General features: G+C 38.7%; 1 protein-coding gene across 3 annotated transcripts in view; it reads left to right on the top strand.

The window, feature by feature from the left end:
- The window catches only part of grb10a (growth factor receptor-bound protein 10a), an 81,968-nt gene that overhangs the window by 62,571 nt on the left and 1,897 nt on the right, over window positions 1-17,500 (top strand). For all 3 annotated transcript variants that reach the window (XM_017720052.2, XM_017720053.2, XM_037540566.1), the window contains 12 exons: window positions 1-149; window positions 4,773-4,888; window positions 8,282-8,356; window positions 9,525-9,662; window positions 10,414-10,524; window positions 11,194-11,292; window positions 12,477-12,554; window positions 13,885-14,001; window positions 14,087-14,153; window positions 14,289-14,376; window positions 14,481-14,574; window positions 15,250-17,500. The exon at window positions 1-149 is cut by the window's left edge and continues 8 nt beyond it; the exon at window positions 15,250-17,500 is cut by the window's right edge and continues 1,897 nt beyond it. In XM_017720052.2, the coding sequence (XP_017575541.1) occupies window positions 1-149; window positions 4,773-4,888; window positions 8,282-8,356; window positions 9,525-9,662; window positions 10,414-10,524; window positions 11,194-11,292; window positions 12,477-12,554; window positions 13,885-14,001; window positions 14,087-14,153; window positions 14,289-14,376; window positions 14,481-14,574; window positions 15,250-15,396 (1,279 nt within the window). In that variant the 3' untranslated portion in view covers window positions 15,397-17,500. The remainder of the gene's footprint in view (window positions 150-4,772; window positions 4,889-8,281; window positions 8,357-9,524; window positions 9,663-10,413; window positions 10,525-11,193; window positions 11,293-12,476; window positions 12,555-13,884; window positions 14,002-14,086; window positions 14,154-14,288; window positions 14,377-14,480; window positions 14,575-15,249) is intronic.

The raw sequence follows: 17,500 nt of genomic DNA, 5'->3' as shown, positions 1-17,500 counted from the left end.
AGTTTTCAGTGAGGATGGTGTTGGAAAGGTGGTGGAGGTTCCTGCTGATATGACAGCCAGAGACGTGTGCCAGCTTCTGGTGTATAAGAGCCACTGTCTGGATGACAACTGCTGGACTTTGGTGGAGCATCATCCGTTGTTTGGACTTGGTAAGTGCACAATGTATGCATGTATTTTTCTAGATTTTTTTCAGGATGAAAGTATCTTGATGAAGTGGGAAAACTACCTTGTCAGCACCAACAGTAAGGCTGTTGACTTTGTAAAGTGCTTCTTTACAAAAAAAAATAATAAGGATATTGGAATGAGAGTCATAATTGGGGTTTTTCTCATGCAAAGACATTTCAAGCCTTGTACTCTTGTTCTATTTCAACTTGTTCTTTCAGAGTGATGACATCTGATTGAGTCATATTGTAGCACGTTGAGAAAACATGGGCTGTATCTCCTTGTTTGTCACTAGCATGTCCCGAAAGCTGATGTTCTGAATCTCTGAATTTAGAATTTAAAGTCTTGTTTGGTTTAGCTTGGTATTCTCATCATCTGCAGCCAACAGTGTTGGGGCACTTACTCAAAAAGGGAATCCAAATTACTTAATATTTCTCAAAAAAAGTGTAATAAGATTACTTAAAAAAGTAATATCCCTATTAATTTCTCTACTTCTGAATTAACAAATAGAAATCTCTACCAACTTGAAAGTAAAAAGGAAAATTACTTTCAGCAGTTTATTCAGAAAGAAATAGGCACCCACAATAAACATAATTTAAATAGCATGTTACCAATTCCTACCTCTACACTGAACAACCAGTTTTGCTTGATGAAAATTCTGGCTTGGTTGAATTGTATTTAGTGGTGGATTAGAGCAAATTTGGACCATTCGTGGGTCCTTGACTGGTTGAGAACCACAGATCTAGACTTTGAGTTCAAATTAATGCTCTAACGGTGAATATGCACTTTAGCCATCCTAAAATCTCACTCCAGCCACCTCACCAAATCTGTCAACCCTGTTTAAAACTGAAACAAATCCATTTATTTTAGGTTACTGTGGTTAAAGTTAAGTTTAGACTTAGGATTAGGCTTAAATTCTGCATGTGTGTTAGGGAGAGAGCATAAACGCCCAGTCCTGGTACACCTGTCTCGTGCAGACCTGCCAGGCACTTTGAGCTCATGCAACAGGAAATCACCTCTATACAGCACACACAAAAACTAATCCTGTCACTGAGTGATCATATACTGTACATACAGTCTGTGCTATGAGTCTTCTTCTTTTGCTCTATATTAGTTTAGAAAGAGCATTATGGTTGCTGTGGGGAAGGTGTGGAAAGGATGGAAGTGGAAAAGAGGAAAGCAGAGGATGTGAGGAGGCGTCAGGCTAGATAAGCAGAGCGGAGAGGTGTCAAATAGAGAAGAGGTTGCAAGAAAAGTGGCAGCGTAACGGAAAGGAGAGGGGAAGCTAGCATGAAAGAGAAGAGTAGGAGGAGGACTGAGGGCCAGAAAGGAATTAGCTGCTAATCTGGATGCTGATCAATGAGGACACGTGTGTGTGGCCAACCATTTCTCAGTCCGATTACAGATTAAAGCCCTGCTGTCCCACCCCCATCGCCACAGACACGGAGCCAAGGGACAACATCCCGATCACGCCGCTATGCTAGTCACATCACCACTTATCTGAGAGAGTAGAAGAAGAAAATGGTTTATTTTCATCTGTCTTGTTGAATTTTGTTCGAGATGTATTAGCATTAGCATACAATCCCTGTAGTTTGCTCTATTGATTGTTCTCCAGCCTATTAGTAGGCCTAAATCCATGTAGAAGATAATGCTAGTTTGGCATTTGGAAAGTTTGATGCTAGCCGCATTTCCTTTCAAGAAAATGGAACTGTAGCTTGCTGCCTCAGTTGAAGCTTGCTCTCTTGATGTTTGGGAGAATAAACAATAATCTAAGGCTGTCTGAAAGTTCACCAGCCAAAAGTAAGGCCTAACTCTTGAGTAGAAGCTAATGCTAGTTTAGTGTCTGAAGTTTATTTTTTGCTAGTTCCATGTATTGCAGAAGCTTTCTGAACAGTGTTCCCAATGTGATGACAGGGGTGTGGTCTGCTTCGGTCAGCTGACACCAGATTGGCCGGGTTGCTGGCTAGGCCAAACATTGTGCGCAGTGCACTCGGCCATGTTCCCGGTAGTTCAGGACACTTTAGATTTGATATGGGCGCTAACACTAGCCCAACGTTACAGCAACCTTCTAGCAGCATTCGTCTTATGTAAGCCATTAGCCGCGAGGCTCCTGACTGCGCTGTGATCAGCCCTGCTCCTCAATGCAATCAAGCTAAATACATGACCTCATCTCCCTGCAATGCTTTCCTCTCTCTCTCTCTCTCTCTCTCTCTCTCTCTCTCTCTCTCTCTCTCTCTCTCTCTCTCTCTCTCTCTCTCTCTCTCTCTCTCTCTCTCTCTCTCTGGCTCTCTCTCTCTGGCTCTCTCTCTCTGGCTCTCTCTCTCTGGCTCTCTCTCTCTGGCTCTCTCTGTCTCTCTCTCTCTCTCTCTCTCTCTCTCTGGCTCTCTCTCTCTGGCTCTCTCGCTGTCTCCCTCTCTCTGTCTCTCTCTGTCTCTCTCTCTCTCTGGCTCTTAAGATCTCTCTCTCTCTCTCTCTCTCTCCCTTTGCATTTTGTGTTGGGGGTAGGGTGGAGTTGTCTGGCTGCTTTCGTTGGAACACATACACACAAAGACGCACACTATAAAAAAAACGCAAATGTCTCAAACACACATAGGCCTTCACACAATTCGTTTTCAGCTGTTAAAACCTATTTGTTATCACTAATACACCTCCACTGTTCCTTTGCTTTTTCATATGTATCCACTGTTCCTTAAACACACAGACAGGTTTGCATGCACGCACGCACGCACCACACACTCACACACACTCACACTCACACTCACACACACACACACACACACAATAAATATTCTGTTCATTTTAGCTGTGCCCTGAGGCAGAAGTCTCATATGAATAGACAGAGCTAATACCTAGGCTGTCTGCATTTTTTTCTCTTCTTCTTTCTCTCTGTCTCTCTCTCTGTCTCTCTCTCTGTCTCTCTCTCTATCTCTCTCTCTGTCTCTCTCTCTCTCTCTCTCTCTCTCTCTCTCTCTCTCGTCCCTCCCATTCCCTCCCTCTAGCTGTCTGTGCGCACGCACTAGTGGCAGAGCTCTTATTAGATGAGAGTGAGTGCGGTGAGACAGAGGGCAGATCCCAGAGAGACTTGTAGTTCCATTTCTAGTCTAAAGCACAGACCCAGTTCACTTGACCCCAAAACTAGGATGCAAGGCCAGCAATGGTAAAACTGTTAATGGCAAAAATTGGAACTCTATTCCCATTTACTCTTAGAACCTGCTGCCATACTTCTACAGTATGGTCTAGAACCTGACTAGTAGATCAGTTGGCTGATGTTGTATGGCTTAATATTAGTGACCCACAGTGTTGTCATTTATCTCTGAAAATATTGTTGATAATTAGCAGCTTCTTTGGTTGTTGCATCAACAAGAAAAACTTTAAATCTTGGACTAGTAGCTGAATATGAGGCATCACCTATTTACACTTCTAATCTCTAACCACCTCCTCTCAGCCTGCAACTGTTTTAGGTGATTTTAGGTTTAAGTTTTAGTTGATCTTAGTCGATTTTATTCGTTATTTTATTGTTGTTGTCTCTTCATTTATTTTAGTAATTATTATCTTTATTATTTTTTATGCCATCTTCGTACTAATCCTATTTGGATATTGTATGTACATTTTTATTTGTTATTCTACTAATAATTTTCTCCTACTAATGTTTTCTCCTACTTAATTAGAACCTTATGCTTTTTTCACTTGTTGCACTTCTTTCATTTACAGGATTCTTTTTTAAGTTGCTTGTTTTTTTCTGTAATTCCTGCCTATATTGTAAATGCAGATCTGAAATTATGACTCTGAACTTAAATATTTGAAGTAATTAAAACATGTAAAATGTCTCTATACAGCACAAATGGTAATTAAGATACACAACAACTGTATTCAAACTAAGTATCTAGGTAGTTTCATTCTTAAAGGTGCAATATTTATATACTTAGAATTGTGAGACATGATGAGTGACAAACCTATGAGTCAGTAAAGCAGTGTTTAACTAAAGATGTTGGAAGATAAAATAAAAATCTGAAAGCTAAATATAAAATGAAAACAGCCAACCTGACCAGTTATTCAAGTTTTTAGTCCCATAAATCTGTATCATCCACAAATTTGTAACAGATCTGCACGCCAAGATACTGAGGGTCAAATTATTGCACCCATATGTTTTTCCACAAAAGGGCCTTTATTCAGCCTATTGCCATGATACCAAATGATGTACTTCTCAAACCCTTAGTCTAATTTGTAAAGCCACAAGAGACCATGCTTGATGAGGATTTTGGCCTCCTGTGGCTTATTGCTCTTATACAGTGCTGACAAAAAATCTGTTAAACCAATGTTCTATAAATAACTGAATTAAGTTCTTTCACCAAGCTTGTTAACAGTAATGGTCTTAATGATTAATTTGGTGCATTAATACTTACTTAATTAATACTGGACTGAATTGCTGTGTGCCGTCGTATGAGCATATTGCCAGCATGCGCAGTAGCTAAACGTGGCTGAACTAGTTATATTTTAGTATCGGAACTATTTATAATGTTTTGGGGATGTCACAATATCAGGGCTTTGGTGTAGTCCTCATCTACTGTTACGGATTTCTCTCGTGTTCATGTGTATGTATGTGTTTGTAGAGAGGTGTTTGGAGGACCATGAGCTGGTGGTTCAGGTGCAGGCCTGCATGCCTCCAGAGAGCAAGTTTCTCTTCAGAAAGAACTACGCCAAGTACGAGTTCTTCAGAAACCCATTGGTAAGGAATATATTCTCTCTGGATTTGTGTTTTTGTGGCTCCAAATTGCCCAAAACTGATCCTAAACTACAGTTTTGTCCAAGCTGAAATATAGCTGTTTAACCCATTATTTCCCTATAGTTCCCATCCTGTAACCCCCTTTGTTTACCATAATTCTGCATGCATCACTGATTAACAAGGACTTTTGTCAAGAGCTCATGAATTTGTCTCAGATGAGTTTAATTCCACTTTTAACTACTGTCTTCTCTAAGTCGTTACTCTGTCTGACTGGGTGAATATACACTACCATTCAGATGTTTATATTTATTTACTTTTTTCTGTACTTCCGAAGTTTAATCATAGAAGTTTTCTGCATCTCACCAAGTAATCCCAAACACACTCACTGAGGCCTGGATTCTAGGGTGGCCAGTAACTTGTTTGGAGAACACCAGCAGCTTGTTGGTTTAGCAGATTTTCTTCTCAAAACAGCATCTTGACAGCCACACATTCTCTTAGATCCACAGAGTTGAGTTATTTTTCCTACAGTGGAAGGATGGACTTATGGGAAAATTGTGTGAAAGTTTGAAGTCACTCATCATAGGTTTTGCCATTTTATATACAATAATAGCTTATATAACATAGTTTTAAATCTAATAAACTAGATACCAAATTAAGTTTTTGGATGTTTTCGAGTATTTTTGTGATCAGCAGAATTGATTAGTTGATACATCATATACTGAAATTTAGGACTGAACAATTTGGATAAAATATCTAATTTTCATTTTTGTTAGTAATATTGCTACTACAATATAACTGATATGGTATAAATTGCAGTGCAGCCCTTCAGATCAGAATATTGACCTGTTCTCACTTGAGGCTTGAGCCCTGGAGCCCTGTATGTAGTGTGCCAGACTGCCAGTAAATTGTGGTGGAGATGTAACCAAACATGGAGGTTCGGTTCCCTCTGATTGGTCTACCGTATCTTTAGACAGTTCCCAAATTCCATATTATTTGGTTCAATTTTCCTTCTTAAAACTTAGGACAGTGTTTTTGACAACGTAGGCTATGTTTTTAGAAATTGCGGCTCTTGCTATTTGAAAATTGCTCTGCCTTAAATTGCAATTTTAATATAAAAACTACTAATCTTTCAGCCCTTCTGTAATTGTTTACAGTCATTTTTGTCAGGTTTACTGCCTTGGATTAAAAAAAAACAAAAAAACAGGCATTCTACATATTTTTAATTGAGGTGAATTCTTGATGTTCTACCGCATTCTGTACTTCATTTGCAACACTGTATTATTCAGAATACATTTAAAATGTCTTCATTTTTGACTGCTTCCTGGTTTCCAACAAATTATTTCAAGTGTCTCAGGACTTTTTTGTGCAACAAAATGGATTTTGTTTTGTAGAGACTAGTGATTCCAAACTTTTGAACATTAGAGTTCCGACATGAACTTAATCTGTCTAGATCCGGTGCTATGTGCAATATGTGTGCTTCCGTGTTTCTTGTAGTTCAGTGATGAAGACTCTCTTTTGATCAGGGCACTTAAACTGGTCTTGGTAATCACTGGTTTAGCCACATGCTTAGTTCACCTCACGCAAATCAGCTCTGGAAGGGACAGAATCTACATGCCTATGTGGGTTTGTGTGTGTGCGTGTGGATGTTTTGCAGCGAGTACAGTATGCTAGCAGAGCTTGACCTGTCATTATGATTTAACACTGTTTTCATGGAAATTGGGTTGATCTCATCTAACGAAAAATGAAGCGAAACATGCAGGATCACACGCACAGACACATTGGAGGGGTTACATCAGAATGAGCTCATGCAAAGGCCTGCTGTGTAACAAATACGCATGCGTGCACTCCATACTGGGTTTCATTAACTGCTGAGGTCTCATGCCGAGATGCTATAGAGTGGTTTCCATTACTATCATTGGCTCTGCTTTTAGCAGAAACATATCTGAAACTGGAGTAGGGCTGAGTAATTTAGGGAAAATATCTAATTGTGATTTTTCTGACCAACATGTGATTACTTTCTATAAATTACTTGGCTCCAGACCTTTCTCTTTGTCACCACAACCAGCACATTGCCTTTTTCAGACTTGAGGCTTGAAAGTTGAATGTGGTATGTTAGGCTGGCAGTTTACAAGTTCTGCATTGTTGGGTTAAATTATCCACTTTACACTTGGTCAGATAAAAGGGCTGTAGTCAAGACCACCTTGGTCAAGTCCAGGACCATGACTAGTTGAGATTGTTTTAAGACTAAAACAATTTGAAGAGGTCCAAGACCATGTCAAGATTGAGTTCAATTGAGATTGAGACCAAGTCAAAACCAGGTATAGTTTTTTATTTCTTTCTTTTTATTCCAGCACAAATTACTGAAAAATATAAAGGAATGATTTTCTTTCCAAAAACAAAACCGTGTGTGCAAAAAGAAATCAAATTTCATTGAATTCATAATCAAATACCTTACTACTTACATGCACAAATGTGGTATGGATTAAAAGTGTCTGGTTCTGTGCAACCAATGCCTGCTTTGAATGAATCCAAACAATGTGTGCTTTATATGAGTCCAGCCAATGCCCGCTCTAAATGAATCCAACCAATGTCCACGCTGAATGTGTCCAACCAAATGCCCACGCTGAATGTGTCCAACCAATGCATGCTCTAGATAAATCTAACCAATGCCTTTTCTGAATGGATCCAACCAATGCCACGTCATGAAACTGTGATTTAAATTAACCGCCTATCTGATTCTGTCTTTATGGCTTTATATGTCAGTTTACTTGGCTGTTAAAATGAATTCTTATTTATTTGTGCCCCAAAATTATATCAAGATGTTTTCTGATTCCAGTCGGTAATGCCACTTATATGATGTCAAGAACCATTTTAGTCCATTTACCATCTTAGATCAGCTGCCTCATTTAACTATTCAGAGGTTATTTCTCATCACACTAAATAGTTAAATGGATATAACAAAGATTTTATCCAAAATGGTTTACATTTGCAGATTGTAGCTATGGAGCTCTGCTGTTGAGACAAGCTGAAAGTTCTGAAGCTTTGCTCCAGTTAATCCCTTCTGACAGTTAAGAGAAAGAAACTATTTTTTAAATGGTAGTTAGACTTGATTGAGACCAGACAGATGCAATACATTTGGCATGAATGATGGCCTACCAGATGATGTTCAGTAATGTAAGACATAATTACAGTTGCAGCTCTTGTGTACTGAAAGTTGCACTCTTCCAATTTAAGTATAAAAAATGACACATCATTCAGTCTTATACTAGAATGCTGCAATAATGAACAAAGAGTTGGCATATTGTTTCCATCATGTTAGACTTGCTGCTAGCTGCTAACATTATGCACATGTAAGATACATAACCAGTTCTCTTTCTGTCTCTTTCACTCTTCTAGAATTTCTTCCCAGAGCAAATGGTAGCATGGTGTCAGGAGTCCAATGTCACAATCCCACCATCTCAGCTTCTGCAGGTGACATATGTACAGACCACACATACAGTGCAGTCTAAACATCTGAGATGACAATGAAAATCTGAATTTCTTTTCATTTAAACCTGGAATTAAATAAGTTTTCAAATTTTGAAAATGTTTAAACAAAGAATAGTTGTTACGGGCAAAATGGAAAAGAAATATACAAGATTCAGCAATGATAATTTGTCATTAAAGAATTGTATAAATATAAGAACAAATGCAGAATAGCAGTATTTTCTCTAGTGGTCTCAGACCGAATATGTTTGAACATATTTTTAAGACTGCTTTGCTGCCTGATATGACTGACTTGTGAAACGTTTGTTACTTATCATTTGCTTGTTAAAAAAACATACAAAAATCTCAAATAATAAAAATATTAATTAAGCCACATTTAAATAAATTTAAAAACTTAAAACAGGTAAGTATTTCTTACCTGAGGTTCTGAGGTAGGAGCCAGCACTGTGCTTATTAGCTGCTGTGATATTAGCTAATAAAATCATACGGTCTTTTATGTGATATGGAAACTTGAGCTATTATTTACTAGTATATGAGTAGTCCAGCAGGAAGAGTAGAAGTCATGTGTATTACTCAGCCCCAGAATCATTGTACCTCTGGACAGTCCCATAGTATGTTCATGGGAGTTTTCAGGGATTCCTAAAGTACAGAAATAACAATAAGCATGTGGCAAGATTCCAATCATATGCCAATCATTATATGTGAAATGAATCAATGTCTGTGAAAATGAAAACTGTTCTAGCTATACTCTGTATGTCACTGTAAAAAAAAAAAAAGAACATGGTTTTATCCCAGTTCATCAATCTTTCAAAGTTGCTTATCATTCCAGCCCTAAATATCTGTGCTGTACAATCTTGTGAAATATGACTCAGCTGAGAAGCCCTGAGTCCATGACACTGCAAATGTAGGTCAGCTCCCACCTTGCACTCAAACTGTTTTACTTTTGGCAAATTCTGTGTGTCACACTGTTTAGTGTGTGTGTGTGTGTGTGTGTGTGTGTGTGTGTGTGCGTGTGCTTTCACATCTTTATGAGATATGGCCTCATGCCAGTGCTTGTGTGAGCGAGAGAGAGAAAATGAGAGTATAGAGGCCTCCTTGTGGAGGAACCGAAAGCCTTTCAGACTAAGTATGCTGGCTCTCCTCTCCTTTGCAGAATTTCCTAAATTCCAGCCGCTGCCCAGAGATCCAGGGCTTCCTCTACATGAAGGACACAGGCCGAAAGTCCTGGAAGAAACTTTACATGTTTCTGCGGCGCTCCGGCCTCTACTACTCCACAAAGGGAATGTCCAAGGCAAGCTGAGCTTTTGGCTATGTTTGTCTGCATTTACAAAAGAGTCCATATTTCTTAGATTGGATTTGTTGTTATGTCCTGATAATAATGTGTGCAAAACAAAACTATGCATGGTTTGCTGAATGTGGTCCAAGCCGGAATTGATTCCACATGTTTGGACGTCCGTGGAAACATCAGATATGGGTCAGATATGCATTGGATATGTGAAATGAAAGTCAAAATTGATTCCTGTCCTGGGCACAGACTTACAGCTGTGCAAACACTCAGTTATTGGAGTTCTACAATTGGCCTGTATGTCTTAATTTGAGCTTGAAACCAGCTTGAGCACATTCTCTGAAATTTGGTAGTGGATTATCAGCTAAATATTTTGATGAGCATTACAGAAGACAGTTCTGGTCATCTCATTCTATACAGAAAGGTACTGTACAGGTACATTTTAGTTAATCAAGATTCAAAGAATGTAAATGTGCTCTCAAATGTACAATATTTGAAAGGTGGAAAGGTCGATATTTGTACCTTTTCATAACTTAACGTTTTAATTAAAAGTCTGAACTCAACAAGGGACTTATAGTCAATGCAATTAAAAAATATATAATTGCAATGGATTATGGCACAGCTATGTTGCCTAACTGAAGGTACTGAAGACATCCTTCAGAGTACCACCCCAGTGGCCTTTTGTTTCTGAAATTTTAGTGTCAGGTTGAGGTATAAGTTGATTGTGAAAATATTCTGATTACGTTTCATTGCTCAGGAGCCCAGGCATTTGCAGTTATTGTCTGACTTGGAGGAGAGTAATGTGTTCACTGTGACGACTGGCAGGAAAATGTACAACGCTCCAACAGACTACCAGTTCTGCATTAAGGTAACTCTGAACCAACCAAAGGTTTGGTTTTTGGTATACAGTAACACATGTTGTAGTTAAGACTTCTATACAAAAAGAGTAAAAAATCTGGCGCCTGTGATACCTGACAAAACCCATTAATTAACAGGATATTTTCTCATTGAGGGTAAAATCTGTACAATTAGAGCCTTTTAGTTTTTAGTAATACTGCCTTTTAATGTAATTCAGCAGTTTTACTAGTTTCAGCTTCCCCTGACCCATGGTAGTAATGTCAGTGCTTAAAGGACACTGGACAGTTTAAAAAGAGAGCATAATTAATTCTGTATAATTAAATGTGGTAGTGCTGGGGCTTCTTTGTGAGATATTTTTGCCATATCGCCCAGCCCTATGATGTACTACTTAAAAAGCAGGAGTGTGTGACATGTGGCCAGACATGTTCAATAAACCACTAAAAACACTTTTCCACTAAAAACATTCTTAATGATATTGATGTGGCAAAATGTTGTATCGGAAACATCTTAGTACCTTTTGTTCAACAAACACACACTTAAATTGATTTTCTCTTGATAGAGTAGTTTTTTAAGAAATATTTTTAAGCCAAAGCACGATTTGGGCAAAGCTTGTGCTGTGGAAAAAGATGAATTAAGTAATTGAGTTATTGACTTCATTGTTTGGTTGTTTGACTCACAGCCCAGTAAAAGCAGGACTGATGTGAAGGAGTTGAAAATGCTTTGTGCTGATGATGAGCAGAGCAGAACATGCTGGATGACAGCCTTCAGAGTACTTAAGGTACACGTACACACACACACACACACACACACACACACACACACACACACACACACACTCAAATAATAATTTTTTTCTTTTTTTTTTTTTCAAAAAACATTTAGTGGTTTATCATAAACAACCATTTGCACAGACCTGACATCGCAGTCATAATTAGGACTGGTGTGGATGGCAAGAAAACACAGATATACCCCAACCTGCAACTTTAATAAGTGCACCTCCTTTTTTTTGCACTCACTGTCCATTTTATCAGAGCTGCACTTACCATATAGGAGCGCTTTGTAGTTCTACAATTACAGACTGTAGACCATCTGTTCATGTGCATACTTTGTCAGCCCCCTTTCTTCACCCTGTTCTTCAATAGTCAGGACCACCTCACAGGACCACCACAGAACAGGTGTTATTTGGGTGGTGGATCATTCTCAGCACTGCAGTGACATTGACATGGGTTTACTTTAGGTTTGTCTTTTAGTGCATGAAAACAATGAAAAGGAAGAGACAGTTAAATCATTAATCACAATTATTTATATGACAATTGGCCATCAGCTAAAATGTCATGATCTAGTGTCTAGCAGTCGAGGAAAGGGCCCCAGACAGATTCACCCAGTGGTCCAGTTCTGTAGTACTGTCATCTTTAGTTTTAAAGTTTTATCTATTACCTAGTTTTATCTATTTTATCTGTGCACAATTTAGCTGTTACCATTACTAAATCAAAAGACTTTGGAACTGTCAACTGGGTAATGTGAGGTAAGCATCTGAACAACCACAAACAACCAGCCTTATGCCTGGAGAAATCAGTCTATCGTACACTTGGAATCAAATTCACAAATGTGTAAAACCTGTGTAAATTTGAACAGGACCAGAGCTCCAGGTGTTGAATAGATTTATTCAGGTTTAGTTTTGAATAATAAATTTATGAAATTTTTTTTATTGAATTCTGCATAAATCCTCCCCCACTCCTCTTTAAGGTTTGTCTCCCATGCCATTTTAAACTCGTTCTGCTTTCATGTAAAAAACAGATTATCATTTAAATAAAACTGGAATACCCTGGATGTTTACAGAGAGCTGAATTCAGACACCTACACAGCTTAATGCTCCTTTATCAGATTCTCCACACAGAAAGTTCAAATCCTCGCTTTCACAGACACTCATTCTCACATAAATAAAAATCTGTTTTTGTGCAGTATGGAATGCTGCTTTACCAGAACTACAAGATCCCTCACCAGAGAAAGTCAGCCAACCCGAACTTCACGACACCTGTGGTGAGAGTTCTGCCTCTTCTTTTTTTAAGAGTGTGTGCATGTGTGCATGCTTTTGCCTTATGTTAAGCCATCATGATCGCTGTTTGCCCTGAACATTCTCAGTTCATGTCTGGCATAGTTTGCCCTAGTGTGTTGAGTGAAGCCAATTTTAAATATTAGCCCATCAAATCACAGGATGCTGTGCAAACACTCAGTGCCAGTGCAAATGAGGCACATAGCTATGGATTCCTTCATGCCTTTCTACATCAGGAGCTTTTCGATAATGTGGCATGACCAGGCTACCACAAGAGGTTTCTGTGGAACAGCCAGACAAGTGGTCTTTAAGAAGCTACTGTTAATATCACAGGTAATTAGTCAGGTTTAGTTTTCCTCACAATTGGTGTGCCTCTGAGGCTGACAGCAGCAAAATCTTGTTGGCTGTCAGCAAAGGTATTAAAAAAGGCAAGACTGCACACTCCAGTAAGGTTATTTATAGAGCTACATGATAAAAAGTGTTCACTGTCAATCTTATTGTTGCAGATGGTTTTGTTGAGGATGCATTAATATGAAATTTTAGGACCGATATACCGGAGCGATGACAACTGATAATTAATGTTTGTTGTAGCTGATACAGAAACCAACATAATTTCAAATATTTCACATAAAAAAATCCACTGAGCAGATTTACCAGTGATTTGTGTGGTCATAAACCATATTATTGGCCTTAAAAAGTGACCGTGGTTATTTACTTTATAGACTGTTCTACCAAATTGGTAAGGTGGAAGCACAGTTTAAAAGAAGTTAGGTATTCATATCTTAGATATTTAAGGTTTGTTATGATCTATTTAAACCCAAAACATTAATTGAGATGAAAAATCATAATTTATAGAGTACTTCCTGGTGGGAGGTCACTGGCCCAGACCCAATTTCTTTTGAAAATAATTCTTTATTTTTATTATTATTTTTTTTTTGCATTTTTTTAAATGTTAAAATTGTAAAATGTTTTAAAATGATCTTTTTGATTTTGTTTTGGCATGTGCACTTATAAGTGTTTCCCTCTCAAAGCAACAAAATATTAGCATATTATTATAATGAACCACCTATTCTGATTTACCAACGTTTTATAGTAAATACTTGGTAATTATGCTGGCTGTTTCTCACTTGAGAAAAGCTTGTGTTATGTTTTGTCCATTGTAGCTCCTCAGTGATGCCCATGTAACAAAGAACAAGAATGTTTCCACAAGATAAAAAGAACACTCGCCTGGTGTTTTGTACCTTGAAATGCACCTGTATCTTGTACCTTTTTCTGACAGTGTATAATTTATGGTAATAATTTGATATTTTTCTGTAGCGGAGTGTGTCCGAAAATTCTCTGGTTGCCATGGACTTCTCAGGGAGGACAGGCCGTGTGATTGACAATCCTGAGGAGGCAATGAGTGCAGCAATGGAGGAGGGGCACAACTGGAGAGTGAGTTTTATACACATATACACACACATGCACAGTCCGGGTCTCTTTTCCCCTGTATGTGATGTGCTGATTTCCATCTACGTAGAAGCGGAGTCAGAGAATGAATGCATTGGGCAATCCTAGTCCTCTACATCCCTCCTCTTTAAATTCAGGTAGGAACTGCCTTTAGCATATGGTAGCCATCTTACTGCCAGAACACTTGTCTTTGTTCACCACAAGACTTTGTACAGACAATGCCTTTTTGGCTATAGCAACCAGATTGGTTCCTCTTCTTTTACTGTCCCAAGTGATCCACCGGACACAACTGTGGTTCCATGGCCGCATCATGAGAGAAGAATCCCACCGTATGATCATGCAGCAAGGTCAAGTGGATGGGTAGGCCACTTACATTGCCCACAAATCAATGAGTCCTTCTCAGAAGAAATGCATGGCTGTTTAGACAGGGCAATGTGTTAAGTGTAGTGTTTTTTTCTTTGAAGGTTGTTCCTTTTGCGGGATAGTCAGAGCAACCCAAAGGCTTTTGTACTCACACTGTGCCATCATCAGAAGATCAGACACTTCCAGATCTTACCAGTAAGTCCGTAGTTATCACTTCCTCTCTAACACAGATTCATCTAATTTAATTATAAATCATTGCTTTTTAAAATCTAAGGCAGTCTACTCTGACTTGCTGGTTTATTTGGTCATTTGTAATAACAGTTATTGGCCATTTTATGAGTTAAAACGTGTGTGTTATAGTTTATAATTGTACCAGGGTGGTGGTCTGGGGGGGCCAAGCCACCTCACTTGGAAATCAGGGCCCCCCAGATTTCTGACTGCTCAGCGAAGTTTTCCAATACCAATGAAAATGTTTTGTCTTGTGCTCTTACATTACAAAATGAACCCCAATGTGCTGTATTGTAGCATCCCTGTGCTTTTTTACTCACCATAAGCAAACAGTTATTATATATTTTGGTATTGACAAATGGAATGTTCAGTCATTTGTTTTAATCAAATAAAAAAAATCAAGGTATAGGGTGTCTCAAAGGATTTTAGTCCATTAAAACTTTAAAATGTGTTTATTTTCTCTCTATCATCTATCTATCTATCTATCTATCTATCTATCTATCTATCTATATATATATATATATCTATATATATATATATATATATATATATACACACACACACACACACACACACACACACACACAAATACATAATTGTTTTTCCCATTTGCTCATTTCCGTCATTTTCATTGGTCATCAGCATGAAGAGGACGGTCAGATTTTCTTCAGCCTTGACGATGGCTCCACCAAGTTCGCAGACCTGATCCACCTGGTGGAGTTCTACCAGCTCAACAGAGGAGTCTTGCCCTGCAAACTCAAACACCCCTGCACCATGGTGGCCTTATGACCTCACCCACTCGTGACCCAACAAATTAACTTACGCTACACACAAATACATCTCTACACACACATGGCTGAGAAACTGGATTTTTTTTGGCCCTGTCCCATATCAGTGATAAGCTGACTCATACCTCAGACCTGGAGGACGCTTCTTTTTTTTTTCTTTCATGTTTTGGCTCTGGGAATCGATGCAGGACTGCTGCGAATGATCTTCTGGCAAGCACACACTTTCTGGAAGTCCCTTCTCCTTCCAGTTTCTATGACACTGCCACTTAGGTCCACATTTCCTGAGACGGTGACAGTCTCCTCGATGTTTTGTCCAATCAAAGACCTAGATGCTATCATTCAGGACTATCCAGGACACACTTCTACAGTTGCAAAAAAAATCATGTAAAATTACTTGATTGCATTTGGTTTGTAGCTGTGGTGTTGATGTTTTCATACCTAAACATTTTGCACTCTCAAGCTGAAAACAGGTGCCCCACTTTTTTGACCGGTAAAATGACCCTCTTTGTCCGTCCTTGCACTCTTGCCGTCCCTTCTGTTTCTCCTGTAAGCTCTCTATGGGGAATCCTTGCATGTTGATTGGATTACAGCACAGGACATCCACAGAGCCATGACAGAGCTTTCTGTTGCCAAGGTTATACCTGGTAGCTGACACGCTAGCAAAATTATGGATCAGCAAACTGACCCATATCTCATCAGCTTCATTGTGCTGAGAAGAAGTAGTTCTTCACCCAGTTGTCTTTGCCTTAAGAGAGAATGGAGATCTGAGGGCATTGGGCTAAGGCTGCAGTAACTCAGCTCTGATCAGTTCTTTCAGTCCGGAGGCAGGGACTGCTCAGTGGCAGTCCAGGTCACTTGCACATTTGGCTGGAGCAAAATGTCTTTGTTGAAACACATTAAATCAGTAAAGTCAGGAGGACAAAAATGGTTTACTTTTAATTAAAAGTGCAATATTGTTTAAGAATAGCCTATGGGGGGCCGTAGAAACTTGATCCAGGCCATGTGTGGCCACAAAAAAAGAAAAAAAAACTTGACCCATGCTCAACTTCTTGAGGTTGGCTGCCCAGAGCACAATCACTGAGATTAATGATTTAGCCCCTAAATATGTAGCAGTCTTTATTTAATTTCTGTACAATCCTGGATATCAGTGTTTTCCAACAACAGTCCTGGAAGCCCACCATGTTTTTCTCTGTTCTAACACACTTGATTCTCCTCAAGAACAACCTATGGCTGCACAATATATCTTTTATTTATTATTATTGTGATCTTGGCCTTTGCAGTATGATATTATAGAAGGCTGCAATATGAAAATGCACTATCAAGTTAGTGACAGTTTTGTTTGCTTTCAACAGCCTCTGAGGTTTCAGATGAGTTTCTGTGGGTGATTAAATGAATCTGGACATCCATGTGATCCAACAAATGCAACAGACAAACTTCATTAGTCATTTCATATCACACATAATGTGGTAATATATTACAAGGCATTTTTATTACAAGGCTCTTGTCTTTTAATCAGTGTTTCAGTTCACAAAGGCAGTGCTAGACAAGCAAGCATATTATGGCCCTTCCATGATTTTTTTTTAAATCATGAGCATATTGTTTTCCACTTGACCATGAGTGAAGCATAGACTTCCTATCAATCCAGTCAAATCACACAGTCCTAAACTATATTTAAAAGAATTTTCTAAATGGTCTTTGTGGCCTAGTTGTTGCAGAGCAGCTCCTTGCTTGCCATGTGCAGTTTGTTGCGCTTTGAGGTGGGATTCATGCCAGGAGGGATGCCAAGCATGAATTTATAATGCATTCAAATAAACCAGATATAATTTACTTTTAACGTTTTTCTTATATTAACAGTAAGAAAACCTTTGCTCATGAAATGTATCATAGTAAAGCAACAAAAGCAAAAAGATGAAGCTTCCGAATCCTTGTAAGTGAAACAAATACCAAACTGATAAACAAATGATTTGGGCAAGCTCTGCCTATTTCACTCGCAATATAGTAATTAGGGATTCAACCCTAGATGCTTATTGACTGCAGACTTCCAACTCTCTTAGTATTACGTGATGTCTTATGAGAAGAACTGAAGCTTGTCAGTTTTTCTGTTG

This window comes from Pygocentrus nattereri, chromosome 1, assembly GCF_015220715.1.
Source record: "Pygocentrus nattereri isolate fPygNat1 chromosome 1, fPygNat1.pri, whole genome shotgun sequence".
Classification (NCBI taxonomy): Eukaryota; Metazoa; Chordata; class Actinopteri; order Characiformes; family Serrasalmidae; genus Pygocentrus; species Pygocentrus nattereri.
This window is presented reverse-complemented; position numbering and strand designations above follow the sequence as displayed.